The following is a 26745-nucleotide window of genomic DNA, read 5'->3' on the forward strand; positions in this document are numbered from 1 at the left end:
GCTTTCGGTCTAGGAAACTATTCAATACTGCTGTACAGTATCAAATATATTAGAACAGTAAAAAAAATAACGACACCAATTCTCAAACTGTTTAAAATTATATTCACAGGATATATATACACAACCGGGCAAAAGAAAATGCCTGCCATTCTAATATCAGTCCTGTGTACAGTGAAATTGCGACTCCCGTGTTCCTTAAGACGTCATGTTGTGAGACACTCATTGATATGATGCATGTAGTATCGCCTAAGATACCCGAAGCAAATATATCTTCATCGAATAACCATTTCTTGTTTGTTTCATTTTTAACCACCATCAAACATGGGTGTATACTTACTTTTGCCCGGCAGTTTACACAAATTACAATAACTTCCCAATCGTTCGATCACTGAGACGATTGGAACATGGTGGTCGTCATTACAAATTGCACAGTGAGGTGAGGTGAAATGGGGTTTACCGTCGCGTCCACGATTATTGCACTTATATAGCGATGTGCATGCACGTGTGTGTGTGTGTTTGGCCACAGCAAGGATACGTATTCACAACTTATTTTGGTAGGCACAGTATAACTCATGATTTTGGATTGAGGAGGGCCGTATTCATTCTTGTGGGTCACCTGCTTGGCAGTATGGGACGGGAAAACTGCAGTGGGTGAGGGCAGTTAAGTTGATGGTTCAGACAGATAACAGAGATCATTTTACAAATGTGAAACCTCATTCCACAAAGGAAGAGGCGAAATCTGAAACTTGGTGAGATTAACAGAACAAAGGCAGTTATTTCTAGTTTCTTACTGACTCTCGAGGTGATCTTCTTAAGGTAGAGAATGCCGCGCATGAATGTATCAATTCAGGAATATCCACACAGAGGAGACTTAAATGGGGATCGGGTGAATATAATTTGGTACCTGGTAGATTGTGTGTCTTCAAACCGGACAACTTTGGTCTTCGACTGATTGTGGCGTGAAACAACACACTTATTCATTTACTTGTATCGGAAATTGAATGTTCATCTTAATTGTCATTGATGAACACGTAATATATTTTTAAAGAAATAAAACAGTGACATAATAACTACAACTTTATGTAAGTACGAGTAGCTCTATTGGAGATGAGATGAATAAGTGTTATAAAGCTTCTTCACCTAAAATATCACACGATTTCACTTGTCCACCATCTTGGATGCAAGGCTAAAACATTTCAGCGCGTTTGAAGCTACTTATGCCCCCTGCAGAGTTGGAGGAACATTCTGTGGTAGCGCGGCGGTGTTGACCAGAGGCTATCAGCAGTATTTCCTGTCCAGGTTATTTAGGTCCATTGTGTGTCTGTGTGTCTGTGTGTGTGCGCGTGCGTGCGTGCGTGCGTGCGTGCGTGCGTGCGTGTATGTATGTTTGTGAGGGGGGAGCGTGGGGGTGAGAGTGGGGGGATAGATGATGGATTTAACAACAAGTAAGGTCATCTTGAGCGAGACGGTTTTCGTAGATGGATTAGCATATGAACTATGATTCTCTTTAGGTAGAAAATAAAGATCCACGATGTTCGACCTGGTAGAAGTGTGTAATCAAACCGCACAGCATTGGTCTTTGATTGACTGTGGCGTCAAAACAAACTCATTCATGTACTTGATCTGAATGTTCATCTTAATTGTTATTGATAGTCACGGAGCCGTGATCCAGAGAACAGGATGTCATTAGATAAAAAATGAAGTATTAATAGGATTACCAGAAAAACGGGGTATAACACCCAAGCCAATAAGCTTCGCTCAGGAAAACCAGAGTAAGTCAGTACAAGATTGAAATCTGCCCCATAAGTACGTATGACAGGCTAGTCGGGCATTGCTACTTGTATATGTAAAAACAAAGTTATTAACATTAATAGCAAAACTGATGAAAGTCACCAAAAAACGTGTATAAGTGTTATATCATCACTGCAGAAATAATGAGTGTTTGTCTTTAGTATTAACATTCAAATACGTGATATCTGTATTAGCGATATTGTCTACGTTCCACCTGTGAGTAAGCGTTAGGCTTACTATCTCGTAGTATAAATGTTGCAAGAAATTGTATTTCTGAAGACATCACGATACAGTTTTCACGATGCATCACGTCTGCGCTAGCGCTTAACCAGCCTTGTGTTTGGGTGTTTCAGTAGTTTAAATTGCTGCTCTTGATATTGTTCATTAAACTTTGATACGATGAACAATACAAGGTTATATGAGAGTATGACTTTACAACGGTAACATGCGTTAATGTATATCTGATATATATATAAATGATGACATAAATAGAACAATGAGTAGTACGTCCAGATTAGTGTATAGACAACATCTGATAATTAAATTGAACAACAATCCTTTTAAGTCTTTTTTCCTGGCTTAAAAGTAAATGAAAGAACACAATCGTCCGGAATACAATGTATAATTCTGGTGCACTTCCATGTGACTATATAGCATACAATAAGCTTTCGGGTCCCGTTGGATCGGTTTTGGTGACAGCTTAGATATCCATAGAATAGGTTCATCTCGGATTCTCCCATATAACCGGGGCTCCTCTTCAATTTAAATGGAGTTACTTGTTTCTTTCAAAACTTTACAGTTTTAGAGACTAAGCATTAGTCTGAATAGACATCACCAGTTTGGAATTTGAAACTAATCAGTAACAGGACACTGCTTAAGTGCCATGTACAAATGAGAAAGTGGAATCCCGTCAATTAAGCGGACAAACCTTAAAACTATTTATAAACATTAAAATAAGCAATATCGGAAACATGTATATGCATATAATATCTGGCAATATACACCAAGATCACCTTCTACAAAAATAAGTTTTAAAAGCCGGTTGATATTCGTTTGTGTATTTGACGATTATATAACTTTCGAAAGTATAAATCCTTTTCCTATACTCAGACGTTCCTGAGCCTTGCGCTTATTACCGTTATCAATGTATTAGTTAATGGGAAATGTGTGTCGATCAAGTACGTGCCATAAATTGTACGATTCCGAACTTATCACGAGACTGTAATGAATCATTGTCAAATAGTGGTGACATAGTGGAAACAATACGCGAAATCGCGCATGCACAGAACGGAAAATTTGGACAAGGCATTAAGCAATCCGCATGCGCAGAACGATTGACTTCAGCACTTCCGCAAAGCGCTTCGAGTACAGCGTCAAACTCGGGCCTGTAATCTAACATGTTAGAACTGACCAATGAAATCTGAGAAGTAGGAATACCGGTAGACGCTGTTGCTTGATTGACAATGTCAATCAAAAAAGGGAAGAGCTGGATGATATCGTTCTCTCCCAGTAAATTCCGATGTCAAATAACGACGTTATTTGGACGGGAAAACGATGGTTTGAAAGAGCCCAAATAACGTCGTTTTTTCGTCCAATGACCATATACGGAAAAAAACGACGTTTTCGTGTTTGCAGTGTCAGTTAACTCGCTTGCCTCGGGAAGATGGCAACGGATGAATATGACCTTTACTTCCAGGGATACAAAACCACAACTCTATGAAAATATCGAATCAAACAAACCCGAGCCCGTGTATATGGTTGACAATTACATCAAAGCTCAAAGTCTTTCGACTTCCCTCTTACCACAGTGATCTGAATTCAATACGGTTGATATGTGGTATCATTAATGAGTGAGTGAGTGAGTTATGTTTAACGCCGCTTTTAACAGTATTCCACTTATATCGCGGCGTGTCAGCTTAATGTGGGAGGAGAGCCCGAAGTGATGCAGGTCTCAGACGTTTACCACTTCGGTGAAACCCACGAGCACGGGTATGGTGCTGACAAACCTAGAAACAATAATCGGGGCGAACCGGGATTCGAACCCACAATCATAGGTTTCTGGCCTGTCCACGGGACGCAACTCTGCAGAGCGAATCGCGGCGCCTTAGACTACTGTGCCATCCGTGCCCCCTGCTATCATCAAAGGTGACGCTGGATTTTGAAAAGCTAGTAAAAAAATCCCTTGTTTGGGTGACAATGGAGACATGCGTTACCAAAGTCGTCAACGAGATAGAGTTAAGATACTGGTCACGTGATGGACTTCAGCAAGTAACAGTCTCAGTCCGAGAGTACGGGGGCCCATACCCGCCACTGGTGAGATCATTTTTCACTGTGTGCCTCTATATTTTACGTGGCGGCCGCCACATACTTCCTCTGGTGAGATTATTTTCAACTGTATATCTCTATATTTTACCAGGCGGCCGCCAGATACTTCCTCTGGTGAGATTATTTTTCACTGTGTGCCTCTATATTTTATCTGGCGGCCGCCTGATACTTCTACTGGTGAGATCATTTTTCACTGTATGCCTCTGTATTTTATCTGGCGGCCGCCTGATACTTCTACTGGTGAGATCATTTTTCACTGTATGCCTCTGTATTTTATCTGGCGGCCGCCAGATACTATTTACGACGTAGCACCCAATCAGCACTACTAATTCTCTGCTAATGGCTCATCAAGCAGGTCATACCTACTTTGAAACGAAAAGTGTCTGGCGAAACATAGAGGCATACAGTGAAAAACGATCTCACCAGTGGAAGTATCTGGCGGCACGACACGTTATGCTGTCATTCCCTTAGACTGGTTCCCGTTCGTTCCTGCGACAGACTGGGACAGACTGGAATGAGTAAAACAACCTTCACCTTGACGTTACGGTAAACTGGTTTAGTGCTTTTGCTGGTTAAATAGACAGAAACATAGTCAAGACAAGATGGCGACTAATGTGTCGTCTGTCAACAGTGACATAGAAATTGCAAATATTTGGGATCGGGCGAATAGGTACCATTCTTGTATTTTTTTTCCAATTAAAGGCTAAACAACGTGATCAGATCAGATCAGTCACATTATTGTTGATTGGGCGCATTGTGTCATATCATAGGGGAAATCTAACTTTCCACCGGCCTTTCTCAAAGTAGGGGATTTACGTGCAATCCTCCCACAGGCCCGCATGCTGGCTTTAACAGATACAGCTACCATTAAAGCCAGCATGAAATTCAGAAATTCAGACGGTTGAAGGTTGGTTTTTTTATATTTTTGATGCCATGTCATTAAGTTGTTACACCACCTTTTGAAACTTGTTTTGTGTCTTGAATAGACATGTATGTGTATGTAATTTACAAGAATGAAGGCTATATACTGGTACAATGTTTTAAAAATATTTATGATTTCGAAGTTGCAAAGTTTGACTGCAGATGTACTTGTCTTCCATCCGTTTGTATTATCATACCCTTATTATAGAACAACATGAATCCATAACGAGCATAATTCATGTGAAAAGTTGTTTTATTCAATGTTTGAAATTACATCTTCTAGTCTAGGACTACTGACATTTCCTTGTGGACTACCACTTCATCCAAGGTGGATGGTAACTCTGAAGCAGAATATTTGTAGACTAGTGAAAATACCCCAATTATTTGCAATCAAAATAAATTTATAAACAAAACAGTATACACCAGTAAGGTATCGATACACTTTGTTGATACCCAGTTTATGAAAACTTGACATGTTTCGGAAACATTTCCCTAATCAAAAGAAATCTATTTAATTGTATCCCAACTAACATTTAGTACATTGAGCCATTTGATAACACTGATGTAGACATGGAGATCTAAGATTAAGTATAGCCATGAACTTGTATAATTTGTATATAGGTCTGTGGTATAGCATACAATGCAGCAACCTATAATCTAAAGGGCATCCACATTACTTACAAGGGTCAAAAATGATAATACCTCCCAAAGGGGTTATAGATTATTTGTTATTACCAGACTTTCTGCACATGGTTGACAACTGGACAAAAATGATGTTTTCTATGTACAATGTAGTTCAATAGTTTCACACATACATACATATGAATTTAATAATACTCTTCACATTCTTAATGGTATTGGAAATGTGAAGTAAATCCAAAGTAGTAGTACTAGTACAGTATACTGTCATCTCAAGAAGAAAATTAACACCACAACAATTGCACTCAGAAATCTTTCAATATATTTTCGAATACACTCTACAACATTTACAATCTACAGTATGGTTTGATAAGCTAAGGCAATTCATGTAGCGAATAATCATGACGTGACAAATCCCAAATTTGAACAGTTACCATTCATCTCATCAACTCTTAAAATATGTGATAATAATCACATTTATTAGTGAAATCATAGAAAAAATTGTTTACGTTTCTCATTCTCCATTCACCAATGTTTAGAAAACATATTGATCTTAAATGCCAAGTTTAGTATGACAAATGGAAACGTACAAACAATTTACAAACAGTCTTTTCGTTTGAGAAATGGTAACATAAACTCAATATCCTGATTTTGTTTCAAAGTAAAGTTGAATTTTGTATCATTGCTTATGTCTGTATGTTTACACTAGTGATCATCAATCAACATTATCACTAAAAACAATTGTGAAAGTGAAATTCTAATCACAGAATAGGTGTGTTTTTGCCACGGAATACATCTAGGATTGATATTAGTTACAAGAATAAATAGTTATATCACTGAAATATCTTTCTTCGATACTGCAAAAGACAACAGTACAATATATTCATAGAATAAATATCACACAATCCAATTTGAATGGCCCAAGATATATGGTGAAAATATACAACCAGTGAACATTAACCTCATTAACAAACATTAGCAAATTGATAACCCATCTCAGCTTTTTCCTGAACGTGTGAAAGTATCCATGCCAAATGGCAAAGACATTTCTTATTGCGATAATTGAGTATTTATTCATTTTGTTGTACATGAAAACCAGTTTGACCAGAGGAGTCAAAGATAGTCTTGCAGGAACATTTCTGGATTGGTGTGTAAGAAATTCTTCCAATTGACTCGTTATTTTTTTCTGCCTTTTAATCTCTTTCTTTGATAGGATTTGGGTTCGCGTTTGATTTGAGTAGTTATGCTCAAGCATAATTGAACAAAAGTCAACTGGTGAAGCTGGTTCACCGACTGTAAGTGGTTGCGAGTAGTTCGGGCACCAAAGGAGAAGTGGCATCAGTTGACGGTATGTCAGAGACATGGCAGGTCTGTGAGCGTATAGCAGGTGCGGCTGGTTCACTGACTGATACATTTGATAACATAGATCTAATTAAGGAATGCGAATGAATGGTATAAAGTGCCTGACTGCTACATGCCCAGGTCACGTCAATCATAGGCCCAAAAGTTACATCAGTCTGTACACCCTTTTCTCTGGTCTTCGGCACAGTCCTTCCATTCTTTGTACTTAATGTTTTCCACCCTCCTGCTCTCCACAAACTGTGTCAAAAATTTCTCCTCATCCCTAGTCCATCTCCCATTATGGCATGGTTCCTGCAAAATAATATATATTCCTTTTTTTTCAAATATTCTAAATTTAGGCAAATGGTGCAACATCAGTATGTTTCATACAAAATTTGTGGCAACGGCTTAAAACGAAACTTGTCAGGATGGGCAATACTGTTTGCTTTGTCTTTATCTTTACAACCTAAACTTTGTATCAATGATTATGTTTCGGTACGGTCAGTCATGACTTCATTCTTATGCAAGTTCCTACAAACAAACATGTATGTGTATGCAGTTTGAATACAACTAATAATTACATGGTAATGAATTATTTACAAAACCAAAATGACACACAATCACAATCTGGACTGAGTGACTGAAATAATGCATTATAACGACGATGAACCTGATACCCCTCAGTCTAGCTTCGGCCATCGGAGTGTGCAGCTCCAGCAAGTTTTTTAATACTTCAGTATCTAGATGATGTTTATCAATTGATCTCATTAATAATATGAACTCTTTGACGGAATTGTGAGATAAGTATACTCAGGATCTAGTTTACCAACGAAATGAGGATACAAGATCATTATGGGACCATATAAAAAGCACAGTTCAAACGATTCCCGTTTCGTAATTATTGCCACCATAAAGTATTTGCAGCTAAATATTTACTTTTCCTTTGATTTAGGATTTTGGGGTTTGGTCATTCATCTTATGTTAACATTTTCTTAATATATTGTATCAGTATTCAATCTCTGGGGACTCCAGACAAAAAAATACGTCTCGAGCAGTCGAGCAAATGATTAAATATTAATAAATAAAAATAAATATTACAATAAACTTAATTTTGTTGAACTTCATGATAATCTGGGGGCACGGGTGGCCAAGTCGTCTAAGGCGCTGCGATTCGCTGTGCAGAGTTGCGTCCCTTGGACACGCCAGAAACCTATGATTGTGGGTTCGAATCCCCGTTCGCCCCAATTATGTTTCTAGGTTTGTCAGCACTATACCCGTGCTCGTGGGTTTCACCAAAGTGGTAAACGTCTAAGACCTGCATTACTTCGGGCTTTCCTCCCACATAAAGCTGACACGCCGTGATATAACTGGAATACTGTTGAAAGCGGCGTTAAACCCAACTCACTCACTCACTCACTCATGATAATCTGTTCAGAAGGTAATTTCATAAGAGATTCATCGTCCTCCATTTAAAACCAAAAAAAAACTGCCGTGTCAATATTTGCACGAAATAAGTCAAAGAATACATTGACATCCCATATCCGTTATGTTGGTACCAATACTCGCCTCTATTACTGCGAAAACTACAATTTTCCAGAGCTTACTAGCTTCGCCCAATGCGTTTTGACAGCCGCCATCTTGTTGTAGCAGACGATGTTTCATGGTGGGCGATACCGGTCCTTTCATTGGAAAGCGGGGCAAGAGCAGCGATACTAAGCGGAGGATCCGGGAACCAGTCTATCATTCCCTGTACTGTTTGCGCAGTTCCTCCTCCCGTTGTGCCCCTCTCCGTTCAAGGTGAAGTGAGGTGAAATTGGGTTTAACGTTGCGTCCAAGATTATTGCACTTATATGTACATATATGTGTGTGCGTGGCTGCTTGTACTAGACCGGACTGATGCCGATTTATAGTGCTAGCCCACTGAGATACCATGCCGCAGTTTAACATGAATACCCCACTCAGACACAGTATACTGACTCCGAGCCGACCAGTCCTGGCTTTAACCCCTTAATGCCGAGTGCCAGACAGGGTAACAAACAAGTACCATCTTTTAACGTCTTTTGGTATGACGCGGCCGGGGATCGAACCCCGGACCTTCCGCTCTCCGGGCGGACGCTCTACCACTAGACCACGGAGGCGGTCCCTCCGCTGGAGATGTCCGTACAAATAACAACATGATGGTTTCGTAAACAACTTTTATAATAAAAAATAAAAACCAGACGATATTGTTGGGTACAGTATGTTCATTGCCCTGTACCGTATTGAGCTATCTCGAGTCTGAGCTATCTCGCAATTCATCGTCCTCATTCGGGGCCAAACGGACTTTGTACAAACGGAGACCATATCGAATAGCTTTGATTATTTTAGAGTCACGATTGGTGTCAAGGTTGTAGACATACAGACAGGGTGGTTTCGACTCACAAGTGAGGACAAGTGTGCGCATGCGGGTTTGCATTTCTTCAGACGCTATCGCCGATTCAAGCTGTAGAGACATATATAACTCACTCGTCGACGTGTAACACACAGGAAACTGTAATTCATATAAACATACTTGCTGCATCAACTACTTACTGTTGAAATGGCACTGATAGGAAAGGTTGCTATCATTACAGGTAAGATTGTTCATTGTATAAGTCGTGTAAGAATCCGCTTTTCATGGGTTCGAATCCCGAACAATCACCCCTGGTATGTCAGACACCAGGTCAACTGCAGTATTTGGGTCCCCACTTCGGGAGTTTCCGTAAGTAAACGCTGCCAAAGGCAGCTTCGTTTATATATAAGCGCGCACGCGCAAGCGAACCGAAATCCGTAAGAAGGCATTTTGAGCAAAAAGGACCAAAAAAATGAGCTGGGCGTGAACAGTATGGTCTAAAATTCCGCCCCTATGGGGGCCGAGCGTTTTACCATAGCAAGTGAAGCCGAATTATCGTGGTGTCGACTTCGTGTTGTTTATGGGCGGGACATAAATGACGTAAGAGGTCACGTATCTGATCTTGTGACTTTCCTTATATGGACTCGTTACTACGAAAGCAACTACGCTCATAACTTTTAAATACATAAACTGTCGCTTGCACAAATAAAACAAAGTCGACTTGGAGAGCAATGAAGACATCTTTGCATAGGTATGGGACGAAAGCGGGAATGTATGACAATTATGTTGTTCAATACATAATCAGAAAAGAAATAGGCGTATTTCAGTTGTTCAACAATCATTTTATTAAATTTCTTAATTCATCAGCCGTGTTTACATTTATTAGAACTTAGAAGCAAAATGATCGTTTAAGAAAATGATGAAAAAGAAGCGGAAATAGAAATTGAACTGGGTCTAGATGGATCCACAGACTTATGACTTATGACAGTCAAGACGAATTCAACGTCTCAAATTATTTGTTTGAATGTGTATCTATCGATAATCATATTCCTATGAAAATCCACATGCGTTCATGAATGATCTTATACCGTAGACTACCGTAGTGCGATTTATTTAAAAACAAGGGGGGTCCGCCCCCCTTCGCCCCCCTCCCTATGGGGGGCATACCCCTCTTGAAACCCCCGTGTGTTCGCTGTGTAGGAAAATACTGAACTGCAGACAGCGTTAAGTAGAAAAAATGGCGGGCTACAAATCCTCTCGCTTCGACCGTAAATAACGAACTGCGTTTGCGTGGAACGTTTTACATTCGACAACTGCCGTAAAAACGCCAAAACGTTCATTCCGGTTTGGGGATCCAAATACTGCAGTTCACCCCAGACACCTGTTGGGAACAACTAATGTCTACAGTAACAAATGCCTGTCGTAACAGACTTAAAGAATCGGGTGGTCAGGCTCGATGACTTGTTTCTTGTATATCGCCGCACATCCAAAACGTAAATTAGAGTTACCGGACCAGAAATCCTAGTGATTGATATTATCAGCAACGCTGTAGAGGTACGATGAAACGCAATCAACTGAGTCACCGAGCCTGGCTACCCAATCCAATTTGTTGCAAGGTTCGACCAGCAAACATGTAGATTTATATGGACAGGATTCCTAGCAGAGAGATTATCCTTTACCGCTGTCTGTGGTACTGCTGCTTCTGCTGCTGTAGTTTCTAGGGATACTGTTGTTGATGTTGTTTGTGGTACTGTTGCTGATGTAGTTTGTGGTGTTGTTGGTGTTGTTTGTGGCGTTGTTGATGTTGTCTGTGGCTCTGCTGCTGATGTAGTTGTAGGGATACTACACCTTTAGAATTCAGCCGTCCGTTCCACAACATGATCGTAGCTAAGGTGATCACAACTCACATACTTTAACTTAGACAAACGACTGTCATTGTGCTACAATGCGACCGCCTTGTTGAACGATGAACGAGACCTTGCCCCTCAATGTTTACAATCACGTCATAATAACCGATGACATGATTTGCGAAATACGTTGCAAGATCCTTCGGCGGTGTGACGTCAACCTAGCAACAAAGTTGCTGGGTCTTCGACTGTGTATAAGCTCGTCTCAGTGATCTATCATCTCCACACCCAATCAACACACACCCTGCACACCCTCCTCCTCCTCCCGCCTTTCTGCCTTCCCGCCTTCCCGCCCCCGCCATCTTGGATGGGGAGATGGCCCCTCGGAAACCGGACGTGACGTAGAACCCCCTTCTGAGTGACGTCATCGAACCGGACGTCACGTCCTCTTGGAGGCGAACGCCACCCCGGAACCGGAAGTGACGCCATCTTGGAGGCACCCGGAACCGGAAGTGTCGCCATCTTGGATGCGCGCGCATTACCAACAATGCCCTCTTCGGCATGCACAGAGTCCATTTCCGGTTCAATAGTCAGGTACCCAACTACTCTTATGTTGTTTGTGGTGCTGCCGATGTTTGTATGATGTTGATGTTGTGTGGGGGCAAGTGATGTTTTTTTACGGTGCTGCTGATATTTTTTTGGTTGTTGCTTATATTTGTGCGCACACACACACACACACACACACACACACACACACACACACACACACACACACAAAGTGTGGGATATAAAATTCGGATACATCAGTCACATTTGTATACAAAATATAATTCTATGTATGTTTGACTTCCAGGTTCCAGTTCAGGAATTGGGGCAGGAATTGCAGAAGTGTTTGCAAAAGAAGGAGCCAAACTGTCTTTAACAGGCAGGAACCAGAAGAATTTGGAGGAAGTGGCCAAGAACTGCAAGACTGAATCTTCTGATGTAAGTAAAAAACAATAGAGAAAGCTAGAGCTGCGTATTCTGTCACCATTCTGTACATACACTCTTAAAAAAATAGAAATGCACAGGTAGTATGTCGTTCATTGAACGTGACTTCACACAAAAATCCGGTATATAAATTGGACATATGTTATTGTAAATACTACCATGAATTTGGTATTTACTCGATTCTGATTGGTCAATCAGAGGCTATTAAATCAGACACCCTCTGTTTGAAACAGCTGGTTTGACGGCCGCATCACCGTGGAATTTATATTCATAGATTTGTGCTATTTTCAGTCATTGTCGGTAGACATATTTAAATAATTAAATATCTACAATAACAGGTTTCAAAATGCACAGATGCGGTTACTACAATATTCAAAGGATGTGTGGCAATACATTTCGTGCAGAAAACACGATAGAAATCTAAAAAGGGAATGTATTTACGTTTTGGAGACAACAGAGAGTTTGGAATTTTGGCGCTGTTCTTTATACGTGTGTGACGTCATATCTTTGCGTCACAATGAGCGATATGACGTCATAATGGTGACGTGTGATGTAGAGTCCAAAGCACTATTTGCCGCCTTTGAGACCAATACACACAGTTCAATTCAACTGCAGCCCGCGAAGATCCGGGGGAGAATAGTTCTTCAGCAAACCATGCTTACCGTAAAAGGCGACTATGCTTGTCGTAAGAGGCGACTAACGGGATCGGGTGGTCAGGCTCGCTGACTTGCTTGACGCATGTCATCGATCCCAATTGCGTGCATCGAGTCTCTTGATATCATTCACTGTATTGTCTGGTCCAGACACGATTATTTACAGACCGCCGTCATATAGCTGGAATATTGCTTAGTGCCGCGTAAAAAGAAAAACCAACCAAACCAACCAACCAACCGTCCGAGAACCGGTCGACCAAGAGTTACCACCCCTGCACAGGACTGTTCCACCTGCGCCATCGAAATCCTGGTTTGAGGAGGATATCGGATCAGACCGTCAGGAACCATCTTCGCGAGGCTGGAATCCGACCCAGAGGGCCAGTTATCGTCCCTGTTTTGCAACAGATACATCAACAGCGACGCTTGCGTTGGTGACATACCTTAAACTCACAGCCTTGGAATTTGAGAAACTGGAAACGAGTGTGGTTAAGAGAGGAATGAATGAATGAATTCTTCTTTACGGGGGAGATGGAAGACGACGTGTTTATCATTGTGTACATGAATTCAAAAAAGATTCTGTGGCGATAGTGTCATGGTGTGGGGAACCACATCCTACACCACGAGATCTGACTTGGTTGTGATTCAGGGAAATTTGACAACAAATCGTGACATGAATCAAATGATTCCAATCATTGACCGCCATAGGGAGCTGTTTCAACAGTACAACGCTCCACCGCACACAGCTTATGTCACGGTATACTACCTTCATAATGCCAACATCAACGGCTTGCCCTGGCTGTTGATCGACCTAATCGAACACCTCTGGGATGAACTCGATCAACATGTACGTCAACGTCAGAACACGCCACAGACACTGCAACAACTTGCCAACGCATTATAAGCAGAACGGCGCAGAATTCCACAGGACAGAAGTCGTACACTTATCCAGTCGGTGCCGAGGAGATGCAGACCCGTGATTGCTGTCCGGGGCAGTCACACGAGATACTGAGTTCAGCACCACCTTGTGGCCTTATGTGACATGTGACTATCGAGCTCCAAAATTTATATTTGTATCTATGATATTAAATTAAATATATCGACTATATTAGGTACAATAAATTTCCTAAAAATCTGCGTGTGTGTTTCTTTTTTTAAACAAGGCATCATCATCGCGATTCACTTAGGCATCGCGAGTAGTGTCCTTTAGACGTGCCAGATGCCTTTTTAGACAACATGGTACAGTTTCCAATTATATTTTTCCAATATTTTAGTTTATTTTTCAAACAAGTAAAGTTTGGTTTTCAATAGTGATGTACATGTATGGAATCAAGTCACAAAAACGCAACTGCTACAGAAAAGCATGCATTCCATGCAAAAGATGACTTTTATGCAAGCCCCATGCATTTCATGATCACTACCCAAGAATGGGTATAAAAACATGTGCGTTAACGGGATTCCATATGCATTGTTTAGCATCGTGCTGAGAACAACCACTCAGAAAAACAACAAAATTACGCAATTATTCAACATTGCGAAATGACACGTCTGTGCGAGCGTCTGCGAGCCATTGCTATGCTTGAAGCAGGATCGAGTCAACGTGATGTTGCAAGATAATTTAACATCCACAGAAACACCATTTGGTGTTAATGAAACGTTGGCAACAGACGAATGCAGTCAGAGACCATCCTCGGGGTGGCAGGCCACGCGTAACCAATAATTGACAAGACAACATGTGACTATTGAGCTCGAAAATTTATATTTGTATCTATGATATTAAATTAAATATATCGACTAAATTAGGTACAATAAATTTACTAAAAATCGAACAACACACCTACGAAATCGATTCCAGTCAGCAACAGCGACTGCAAGAAGCATCCCCGGCCTTCGACAAATATCTTCACAAACAGTACGTGCAGGGATTGTCGCCAGAAGAAAACCACCGTCAAGCACGTCTACAGTGGTGCAGACAGCCTCTACGGATTCGAGTGTACCGACGTCGAGGTGAACGTTACGTGAATCATTGTGTCATGGAAGAAGATCTGTTCGGGGGCGGCAGCGTTATGGTATGGGACGGGATTACAGAAAGACAGAGGACCCGTTTGATAGTGGTAGAGGGAAATGTCAATGGACAGCACTACCGCGACGAGATCATCGGCCCTGTTGTTCTACCGTTTTTGCGTCATCATATCCCAGGCATCACCTTTCAACATGTCAGCCTTATATACGGGCTCGACTTGTTCAGGATTCTCTTCAACAAAACAACGTGAATGTCATCCCCTGGCCGGCTCGCTCCCCTGATCTCTCACCAATCGAGCACATGTGGGATGAGATGGATCGGCGCCTTCGACGTCAACCACAGACACTCCAGGAACTTCGAAACATGTTCCAGCAGATATGGACAGATATCCCACAGGACTTTCTGCGATGCCTGGTCCATTCCATGAGACGAAGATGTGTTGCTTGCATCGCAAAACAGAGGTGGACACACACGCTATTGATTTGTAAATTGACATTTGGCATGTTTATGGTTGTTTTTTTTATGAAATCACGCATTGTCTGTATGGCAAATTAAACCATTTGAACACTTACAGGTATCTGCTGCAAACAGAAATTGTTTCAGATTTGGTAAAAAACATAACTTGACATTAAATCTTATTTAATGTCACAGGAACTTTTGTTGTTCAGTATATTTACTCAATGGCAAAGCCGGGAAATTCACATCACATCAAAACAACTATTTAACAACGTGATTCTATTTCAGGATGTTCTCATAAACGTGGGTGACGTCACGGATGCTGCTTTCAGGAAGACTCTCGTGGAGACAACCAAGAAGAAGTTCGGGAAAATAGACATACTGGTGGGTATACTTCAACTACCAATGAAAGGGGTTGAAAGTTCGAATTCATGTAAAGCTGTACGACCCTTACCATCATCATACAGTGGCCCGCTCATCTGTGATAACATGCGGGAGATTTAATGATGACTCTATCCCTTTTAGCTATAATGCGAAGTAACCCCGACGCAAAAGGGAATATACGATCCACACCATGGGGATACGATGAGACGCAAGCGTCTGTGTCACCGAGCCATACTACTCGATCAATTAAGTCGCCTCTTGGGACAAGCACAGATTGCTGGGGAACAATTCTATCCCAGAATACCCATGAGGTGCTTCTGTAGATAGGGTCTTTAAAGGATGATTTTGTAACATATGTTTTGGAAACTTTTTGACAAATCTTAACAGCTTGAGAGAAGAATTGAAAAAAGCCATCACCTGGAGATTCTGAGTTAGAATATTAGGCTCCCAGATGTATCATGGCTGTCATGTTGCGGTGTAAGTTGGATTTAACGCCATTTGAGTAAATATTTTGGAAATATCGGGATGGGCTACACCAGATTTAGGCTTCACACATTATATCTATGTGGGGGAATCCAACCTTGTCTTCGAGACCAGTGAAGATCCGGTTTAGGTCTTCAGCAACCCATGCTTGCCTTAAAAGGCGACTATGCTGGTCGTAAGAGGCGACTAATGGGATAGGGTGGTCAGGCTCGCTGACTTGGTTGATGCATGTCATCGATCCATGCTCATGATGTCAATCACTGAATTGTCTGGTCCAGACTATTATTTACAGACCGCCGTCATATAGCTGGAATATTGCTGAGTTCGGCGTTACCAACCAACAACCAACCTTGTCTTCGGTGTAACGAGCGAACGCATCAACCATTAGGCTACACCATGGTCGTAGGAGTCGACTAAAGAGATCGGAAGGTCATTGTAATATCTTGATAAGTATTATATTACCCGATGTACCCTAGAACTATGTACTGTAAGAGTAACGCGTATGAATACCTCACGTGCCTGTGAAGATAGTCCGCACGTGCGGTCACTCGGCTATGACATATTGATGTGGCTGGCGAAATAAAAATCTCTCCCCGACGCCTCTGATATTGTCTCTAGTCTGAGGGCTAGGTTATAACAGTCATTTAGTAGTAGAAGGCTGTCGTAATACTTGGGCGGCATGGATCGTTGCTGATGTTATCAATCACTAGAATGTCTGGACTCGATTGGGGGCACGGGTGGCCCAGTCTTCTAAGGCGCCGCGATTCGCTGTGCGGAGTTGCGTCCCTTGGGCACGCCAGAAACCTATGATTGTGGGTTCGAATCCCGGTTCGCCCCAATTATGTTTCTAGGTTTGTCAGCACCATACCCGTGCTCGTGGGTTTCACCAAAGTGGTAAACGTCTGAGACCTCCATCACTTCGGGCTTTCCTCCCACATTAAGCTGACACGCCGTGATATAACTGGAATACTGTTAAAAGCGGCGTTAAACCCAACTCACTCTGGACTCGATTATTTACAGGCAGTCGTCATATTACTGGTTGCAGAGTGTGGCCTGAGTCAAGAACACTAACAAAAAAGCTGCACCGTATATCTGTGTTTAGGTAAATAATGCTGGGATCGCACTGCAAAACACGCTGATATCAACGACGAAAGAGCAGTACGACAAAATGATGGCTGTGAACGTGGAGGCGCCTGTGTTTCTGACACAGTTGGTCGCCCCGTACTTGATTGAAACTAAAGGTACTCTCTTGTGAGTGAATGTGACTTTATGCCTGAAACTATTTTTAGAATCAATGTATGGAAACCAATTATACTAAGATGGATTCACAAAAACAAGTGTTCACTGGACAATATGCTTTTCAGAGAAAACATTGTATGTATTGAAGAAGTTATCAAAACTTAATAGTCCTTAAGAAACTTTATAATTATTATAGTTGTTCTAACTTTGTGGCTGTACTATTGCCGAAAAGATGTAAACTGGAAACACATAATATGTTCAGGTTTTCTTCGATAAGACTTATAGTCAGTAGATGTTGCTATAGTTTCAGGGCTAAACAAATGTTTTTTTGCTGCAGGGTGTGTGGTCAATAATTCGAGTTGCATCACAAGTACAATTGTGAGTAAACCCCATCCTGTAAAACTGCACTTCTTTAAACCACCCGTGGTCATCCTAGTGCAGAATCGGCCAAACGTATCACATGCAAAGCACAATTCAGTTTGGATGTCCAAAATGACTGTTCAGCGAGTAAAGGGAGTATTTGTGTTGGCAATTTAAGTTTCCTTCCTTTTCATGTGAAAGATAATGAAGACAAAAGGAGGAAATGTTTTCCTGCGTATCTCCTTTGTTGTGCCTCCTTCGGCAGATGTCCCCGTGAAGATTCCGGGGTAGAATAGGTCTTCAGTAACCCATGCTTGCCGTAAAAGGCGACTATCCTTGTCGTAAGAGGCGACTTACGGGATCGGGTGGTCAGGCTCGCTGACTTGGTTGATGCATGTCATTGATCCCAATTGTGTGTGGATCGATGCTCATGATATCAATCACTGGATTGTCTGGTCCAGACTCGATTATTTATAGACCTCCGTCATATAGCTGGAATATTGCTGAGTGCGGCGTTAAACAACAAACCAAACCGGCAGATGACTTGGTTCGACATTTGTGTCCATTGTATACCTCATTTATTATCATCAACACTAAATATACAGATAAGAATAGAATGTGTTGAAAATGGTAGTCAGTGAGCGCTTTTGTGATATTTGAACAGTAGCAAGTATCAGACCCAATCTCATTAAAATCAAATCAAGTTCTCGCTACCGCTAAACAAAGATCTGAGGACACCGTATTATGGGTCACGTCAGACCGACCTTTCGCGAACTTTGATCGACCAATGGAATTAGCCAATCAGAAAGCAGCTTTCTCGTGCTTTACGGCACTAATGTCTACTTGGCGACTTCGCTTCGAAACATATTTTGTCAAATTCTCTATTAAAAAATTGAAACCTGAACAAAAGAACATTCTGGGATGGCTAATAGAAGGTCTAGCTCGTATGGATTCAGTCGTAAAGCCCGTAACTATTGTTCGGAATACACCGTGTTAAGGTTTTCGAGGTTGACTGATCAGGAATCACATTCCGACTGTCACTTTCATGAACTGGTAAGCGACGCTCTGATTGGTCGGATAAAAGGTCGTTCTGACGTGACCCCTAATGGGATGTCCTGAGATCTTTGTTAAGCGGTAGCGAGAACTTAGATCTGATTTTAATGAGATTGGTATCAGACCCAAGCTGATTTTCCCAGGGAATTTAAAACAATTATATTGCGTCACCGACATGCCCACAGTTACAAAAAGGCGCTTAACATACCTCGACCTCGGTATCTATATTACATAAAGCGATGGGACACCTTCATTTATTTTTTCATATATCAGGCAAAGACATTTGAAATTATTATCAGTCTTCCCTCCTGTGCAGATGCCGAATGTAGGTGTCTACGGCATGACAAAGGCGGCCTTGGACATGCATACAAGAATTCTTGCTCATGGTTAGTATAAAAAACCTTTTGTGCGCCCTTTTCACAATCAAACAGCCCGCTCCATATATAAATACATATAGAGAAATGCCTTACCTCCAACATTTACATATAACTTCCGCATAACGTTTCCTACTGTGAAGCCCAAATCAAGGCAAACGGTAATTATACGGTCTACAGTATACGAATTTTGATTGCAACCGCTACATCAAACCCAATTTCTACCCTTAATATTGCTACATTTCACGATGCTTTGCTTTACTTTCGTACATTTTCTCTCTTGAGACAGAGATATTTGGTAATTAAAAAGACATATGGGCACGTGTGGTCCAGGCATGTGCGGAGCCGCAATTTGCTAAGCAGAGTTGCGTCCCTTAGGTTCGCCAGAAACCTATGCTCGTGGTTTCAAATACCGTTTCGACAAGATAATGTTTTTGGGGTTGTCGTGGCTGAAAAGTTTAAAACCTGCATCAAATTGGACAAGCAGTGATATAATTTGAATTCTATTGAAAGCGGCGTTAAACCCAACTAAGTCACTCGCTAAAAGAAAGGACATACACTTTCATTTGTGGAAAAAGTCCTCCTGACGTTTAGCTTCTTCCCTTTCACATTAAACTGAAACGCTGGTATGACTGAAATATCCAGGCAGCCTGGTTCCCTGGGTATGCTGCGCTGGCGCTACACTGACTCAGGGAATGACTGCACAATGGCCGCACAATGGCCGCCTCTACTAGACGAACCAACAGGGCGGACACGCCATGTATTTACTGTAGAAAAACTCTATTTATTTTTCCAAAATTATTAGATCTATTTATGATTAATTTCATTGTGTAATAAGAAAACAAATACCAGATAAATGGCTTTTCATGTGAATACAATCCAGAGACCAAATGTCAGAACCAATGACAGACCTTATCATTAAATACCATTATTACGGATAAAAAGTGTTTGTTTTTTCTATTTATTATACTGGGTGCTAACTCAGCTAAACCCACCACTTTACAATGGGAGAAAACAGGGCATAATCGGCATTTGCTTCATCAAATTTGCTAAAATAAAGATGCCAACGGTATTTTATTGACGTGGTCGTTTAATACCATGTATTATGTACACGATTTCGTGACAACAGTGAGCTGTCACAAAATATTAACGCACATATCACTGTTGAAAATGGGGTGTGTGTCACAGTTTACATTTCACCGATGTGACGACCACTTTCGAGTCTCGAAACAGCTTAAATAATGTTTTCCTTCACTAAAAGTAACAATGGGCGTTATTCTCGTGACATATACATTGCAAGAGCATTCATGAAAATGCCAAGAAAAAAAATTAACCACCCGTTTTAGAGTTTTTCTATAGTAAATACAGGGCGTGTCCGCCATGTTTGTTCGTCCAGTGGAGGCGGCCATTTTGCAGTCATTGCCTGGGTCAGTGTAGCGCCAGCGCAACATACCCAGGGAACCAGGCTGATATCAAGGTAGCTATAAACAATATCACTCACTCAATGTACACTCTCCAAAAAAAGGAACGCACAGGTAGTTTTTAGTAAATGTATTGTACCTAATAAAGTCGATATATTTATTTTCATATCATAGATACAAATATAAATGTCTTGTACAAAGTCATTGAAAACTATTCATTGACATGTCACATAAGGCCACAAGGTGGCGCTGAACTCAGTATCTCGTGTGACCGCCCCGGGCAGCAATCATGGGTCTGCATCTCCTCGGCACTGACTGGACTAGTGTACCAATTCTGTCTTGCGGAATTCTGCGCCATTCTGCTTGTAACGCGTTGGTCAGTTGTTGCAGTGTCTGCGGCGTGTTCTGACGTTGACGTTCACGTCGATCGAGTTCAACCCAGAGGTGTTCGACTGGGTTTAGATCTGGAGATCTCGACGGTCAGGGCAAGACGTTTGATGTTGGCATTATGAAGGTAGTCTGCCATGACATGAGCTGTGTGCGGTGGAGCGTTGTCCTGTTGAAAACAGCTCCCTCTGGCGGTCAATGATTGGAAGAAGGTGAAGTTGAAGAATTTGATTCATGTAGCGATTTGCTGTCACATTTCCCTGAACTACAACCAAGTCAGATCTCGTGGTGTAAGATATGGCCCCCCACGTCATGACACTACCGCCACCGAAATTGTCGAATTCACGTACACAATGTGGGGCAAAACACTCATTTCGACGACGATAGAAGAAATCGTGATTCATCGCTAAACCACACCCTCATCTAGTTTCTCAAATTCCAAGGCTCGGCATTTTCGAACTTGAAAAATGTTGACAATTGAATGACAAATCATTGGCTTACGCTTGCCTTTTCTTAGCCACTACCACGAGTTACGAATGCCATAACTTGAACGTGCATTTTGCTTTACTGTTGCCATGGCATTTTTGAACAAGTATGAAAACAATGCCGTTTAAGACATTGCAAATCGACAATGGCTGCGTTTTGACGCACCGTTTGTCGAATATAATGCCACCAACATTTTCCAATAACATGTTTCAAATTTATATGGGATCTTTTGTGTAGTCAGGTCCAATGAACTATATTCTACCTGTGCGTTTCTTTTCTTTTTTAAAGTGTATTTTAATATATAGGTAGTAATAGTTCCTCGACACTTCAGAACATTTAAAAGAGGTGCTATACATGGTAATTTACCCCATGAGGATTCCGGGTCAGAATTGGATCCCAACGACCTGTGCCTGTCCCTTAAAGGGCAAGTTCACACGGAAATTAACCTATTTTTCTTGTACTTTTTCCACATTAAAAGTGTTAACCTAGAAGTGTCATAGACAAAAATATAAAAATATCACAATTAACTAACATATTTTTCGCATTAAAACGATTTATATTTTTCACATTTACCAAGTGTTCTATTTCCACAACAAAAACACCATGGATTATGCCCCTTGCAATATGACGTCATTGGTGCCAATTGATAAACATTATGACGTCATCATGCTTTGTTAGAGCCGCTTCACGTGGTGTAGGTCTAGGTGTGTGATTCTAGCGTCTCAGATGCCAGCCAGCATAGTGTTATGCTGAGTCACCACTGCGCCGGAGTGTGTCGTAGGCCATGTTGTTTTACCGCAAACTGGTACTTGATATCTTTTGCGTTGAGAATAGACAGGGACTCAGTTGAATTGGCACCAATAACGTCATAATCTAAGGGGGATAACTCAGGCCTGTTTAGCTCGAAAAACGAAGGCCTCATAACGGCATTTCATTTTCACACTATTGTGAGCTTCCTTCTTTCACTGTGAAAAAAATGAGTGTATAGTTTCAAACACAGATACTAATTAATTCTAAAATTGCGTTTTGTTTAGAAAAAGAAAGAAAGTGATTTTTGCGTGTACACTTCCCCTTTAAGGCTACTGAATGGATCAGTCGGTCCTTGTCATCATATAGAGGAAATATTGCTGAGCAGCCTCCAGCAACAAACAAACAAACACCGTAATTTCTTTCCTCAGAAATGGCATCACATGGGGTACGCGTGAATGCAGTCAAGTAAGTAAACAAAGAAAGGCAATCTTTACATGAAAAGTTATAGTACCTTTGCATGGGCGGATACAGCTTTTTTGAAAAGAGGGGTGCACAATTAAGATCTATTTATTGTCTTTGGTGGTAATTTATTCAGAAATAAAGACTTTTTTCGAAATAAAAAGGGGGTTCGAAATAAAAAGTGGGGGTGCGCACCCCCGCACCCCTCCTCTGTATCCGCCTATGCTTTGAATATGTATATTGTATGTCCGTGCATGTTCGGGGCTTGGATTGTGTTTGATGAGATGGAAAATAAGTATCGATGGGAATGACATTCACTTAAATTTATTTGAGTTTAGTTCATAATGAGATACAATACGCTGAGAATATACAGCATGTTTTCTGTCACCAGTATGTTCATTTGTGGAGATTAAATCAGCTTGCACGGTTAGTGAAAACTTGACACTCCAACTCCGTTCAACATGAAGATCCGGGGTAGAATAGGTCTTTTGTTTGGGATAGAATAGGTCTTCAACAACCCATGCTTGCCGGAAGAGGCGACTATGCTTGTCGTAAGAGGCGACTAACGGGATCGTGTGGTCAGGCTCGCAGTATTGGTTGATGCATGTCATCGTATCCCAATTGCGTAGGTCGATGCACATGATGTCAATCAAGGGATTGTCTGGCCCAGACTCGATTAATTACAGACCGTCTTCATATAGCTGGAATATTGCTGAGTGCGGCGTTAAACAACAAACAAACAAACATTGATGTATTCACTGCGTTCTTTTCATTGTTTCAGCCCAGGCTACATACCCACTAACATAAGTTCTGGGCAAAAATCTGAAGAAGAATCGGCAAAGGTAATTACGTTAACCTACCAAATTTGGCATAGCGTGAGCAACTTCTCACGCCGTTGGGGTACGACACTCAATCAAAATATACTCCACATTCCCTCACTCACTCTGTTTCAGTTCCACAAAGCATTGGTAAATGGAACGCCAATTGGTCGCAGTGGTACGCCAGAGGAAATGGGACACATTGTTGCCTTCTTGGCCTCGGAAAAAGCAGCCTTTGTAACTGGGGAATGTTTCTTGGCCGATGGTGGGTTATCAATGACCACACCAATCCTTACATAAAGAAGAAGTTGAGGGTCCCAGGATCTCCTCCGTCAGCAGATCGTGTACCACAACATGCGATTGTGTACTAGATACACTGACCCACACTAATAGTAAATCTTGGCAAAGATTACTACTTTTCTATATGTAATGACATAGAAAAAAAAAGTGATTCTAATATTTATTTCCAAATCACTGGCTAACAAATTCTGAAATAATCATCAAATATTACTAATATTGATACGATGTATTTGAACCAAACCTGGAACAAAGTGTCCGACCTATTGTTGGATAAATAAACAGAGATGGACATGCTGAAACAGTGTTCTCGACGTTTCTTTGATTAAGGAGTGGAGTACAATCTTGCAGGAAAGGGCGATGGAGAGCGTAGCTTCGATTACTGTAAATTATCATCCGGCCATCGTTTATCACCAGCGTCTTCTTCTTATGTCACTACGGGTTGTAAAATTACTTGAAATAATTAGTTACCTTCGAGGTAAGGGTACTAATATTTATTCAATGGAGTCACCGTTAGTCACGAATGAAGATCCGGGATAGAAATGGTCTTCAGCAACCCATGCTTGTCCTAAAAGGCGACTGCGCTTGTCGTAAGAGCCGACTTACGGGATCGGGTGGTCAGGCTCGCTGACTTGGTTGATGCATCAAAACGAGTGAACGTAAATGAACGTTTTACATGACTTGATCATGGGGCAGGGCCCCACGATTGGTCAAACGTTTGTTAATATGGCGAGGCTAACCCCATGGCTATAAGAGAGTCGTGTCCGTTCCACTTGCTATGCCTTGCCCACTTCCTAACGTACTGGGTGGCCTTTGACACCGGCGTACACGTCTACCGAACTTGTCTCAGACGTGCTTTATGGGGGATGAACACGAGTATGATCGTCTTGAAAGACATGGCATGGTGCGCAAAGGGCACCACTATTAATGCCAGTATGTTGTCTCGGCTTTACTGTCCAGAAACGACATGCAGTGGCGTTCTGGCAGCCTTCGTGATTCCTAACCATATCATTACACACTCACCCCAAATACCGTCAGGCTGACTTATGATGATTTACGTCAGGACGCCCCAGACAGGTCCACGCCTGTCCAGAAAGTAAAAGACGACTATGCTTGTCGTAAGAGGCGACTAACGGGATCGGGGTGGTCAGGCTCGCTGACTTGGTTGATGCGGTGTAGAATAGGTCTTCAGCAACCGATACTTGCCGTAAAAGACGACTATGCTTGTCGTAATAGACGACTAACGGGATCGGGTGGTCAGGCTCGCCAACTTGGTTGAAGCATGTCATCGATCCTAATTGCGTGGACCGATGCTTGATTCGTCGCTGAACCAGGCACCTCTCCATCGCAGTTGAGGCCATACTCTGCGTTGACGACACCAATGCAGGCGTTGTCGTCGTTGTCGTTGTCGACATAATATGATGCGTCCAACAGGACGTCTTGTTCGTAGACCTGCTGCTCTTAAACGGTTTCATACGGTCTGGTCGGAGATTCTGCGCAGTCCGGGTATTTCAAAATTACGAGAAAATAATGGAAGTAACGAGACAAATATCGAAATTTCGAGTTTATGGAATCAACTTAAAATAATGAGAAAATAGTGCAAGTTACGAGAAAAAAATCGAAATTTCGAGAAAATAATTGAAAGTAACGTGAAAATAGTCGAAGTTTCGAGACAAATACTGAGCAAAAAAAATCTAAATTTCGAGAAAGGCATTGAAATAACGACAATTTTTGATTATAAAAAAATAAAAAAATATGGTACCAACGTGGCATCGTTAGGCTTTCGTACTTTCTGGACTAAGTGGGCTAGCACTATAAAATTGGCATTAGTCCTGGCCAGTACAAGCAGCGACACACACACACGCGCGTGCGTGCACGTCGTTTCAATAAGTGCAATAATCTTAAAACGTTAAGGGGCGGTCGGGTAGCCTAGTGGTTAAAGCGTTCGCTCGTCACACCGAAGACCCGGGTTCGATTCCCGACATGGGTACAATGTGTGAAGCCCATTTCTGGTGTCCCCCGCCGTGATATTGCTGGAATATTGCTAAAAGCGGCGTAAAACCATACTCACTCACTCACTCACTTAAAACGTTAAACCCCATTCAGAACACCTTAAGACGCCGCGATTCGCAGTGCAGAGTTTCGTCCCTTGGGCACGCCAGAAACTTATTATTGTGGGTTCGAATCCCGGTTCGCCCCGATTATGTTTCTAGGTTTGACATCACCATACCCGTGCTCGTGGGTTTCACCGAAGTGGTAAACGTTTGATAACTGCGTCACTTCGGGCTTTCCTCACACATTAAGCTGACACGCCGTGATATAACTGAAATAAAGTTAAAAGTGGCGTTAAACCCAACTCACTCACTCACCTTTTACGGCAAGCATGGTTTGCTGAAGACCTATTCTACACCGAATCTTCACGAGTGTCAGTAGTAGAAGTAGGAGGAGGACAAAATGTCCCCCACCTGTATATACACCCTAGTACCAAATATGAAGACAGTCAAGCGATTAGTTCTTGAGATATCGCGGCAACACCGTTTTCCAACTTGAAAATGGGGTCAAGGTCACCAAAACCGACTGGTGTATGCGGTGTCTGTATATACACCGTAGTTCCAAATATGAAGACAATCAAGCGATTAGTTCTTGAGATATCGCGGTAACACCGTTTTCAAACTCCAAAAGCAGATTTGCCTGCTGTGACCTTGAAAATGGGGTCAAGGTCACCAAAACCGACTGGTGTATGCGGCGTCTGTATATACACCGTAGTTCCAAATATGAAGACAATCCAGCGATTAGTTCTTGAGATATCGCGGCAACACCGTTTTCAAACTCCAAAAGCAGATTTGCCTGCTGTGACCTTGAAAATGGGGTCAAGGTCAC

General features: G+C 41.7%; 1 protein-coding gene across 1 annotated transcript; it reads left to right on the forward strand.

The window, feature by feature from the left end:
* The first annotated feature begins 9409 nt into the window (after positions 1 to 9409).
* Positions 9410 to 24167, forward strand: LOC124150045 (uncharacterized oxidoreductase MexAM1_META1p0182-like). The gene is made up of 9 exons (XM_046521933.2): positions 9410 to 9629; positions 12089 to 12219; positions 15643 to 15738; positions 17324 to 17462; positions 17798 to 17838; positions 19190 to 19259; positions 22720 to 22756; positions 23532 to 23592; positions 23704 to 24167. The coding sequence occupies exons 1-9, from the start codon at positions 9596 to 9598 to the stop codon at positions 23866 to 23868; spliced, it is 774 nt and encodes a 257-aa protein (XP_046377889.1). The 5' UTR covers positions 9410 to 9595; the 3' UTR covers positions 23869 to 24167.
* The last annotated feature ends 2578 nt before the right edge of the window (positions 24168 to 26745 follow it).

The sequence above is a fragment of the Haliotis rufescens genome, unplaced genomic scaffold (assembly GCF_023055435.1).
Source record: "Haliotis rufescens isolate VD_foot unplaced genomic scaffold, xgHalRufe1.0.p SCAF_25, whole genome shotgun sequence".
NCBI lineage: Eukaryota > Metazoa > Mollusca > Gastropoda > Lepetellida > Haliotidae > Haliotis > Haliotis rufescens.

Bases quoted from the DNA above. Each gene is read 5' to 3' on its own strand.
- LOC124150045 (XM_046521933.2), top strand. From the start codon at position 9,596: ATGGCACTGATAGGAAAGGTTGCTATCATTACAG. The intron at 17,463-17,797 runs GTACTCTCTTGT...TTTTTGCTGCAG, and splicing joins GTACTTGATTGAAACTAAAG to GGTGTGTGGTCAATAATTCG. The intron at 22,757-23,531 runs GTAAGTAAACAA...TCATTGTTTCAG, and splicing joins GTACGCGTGAATGCAGTCAA to CCCAGGCTACATACCCACTA.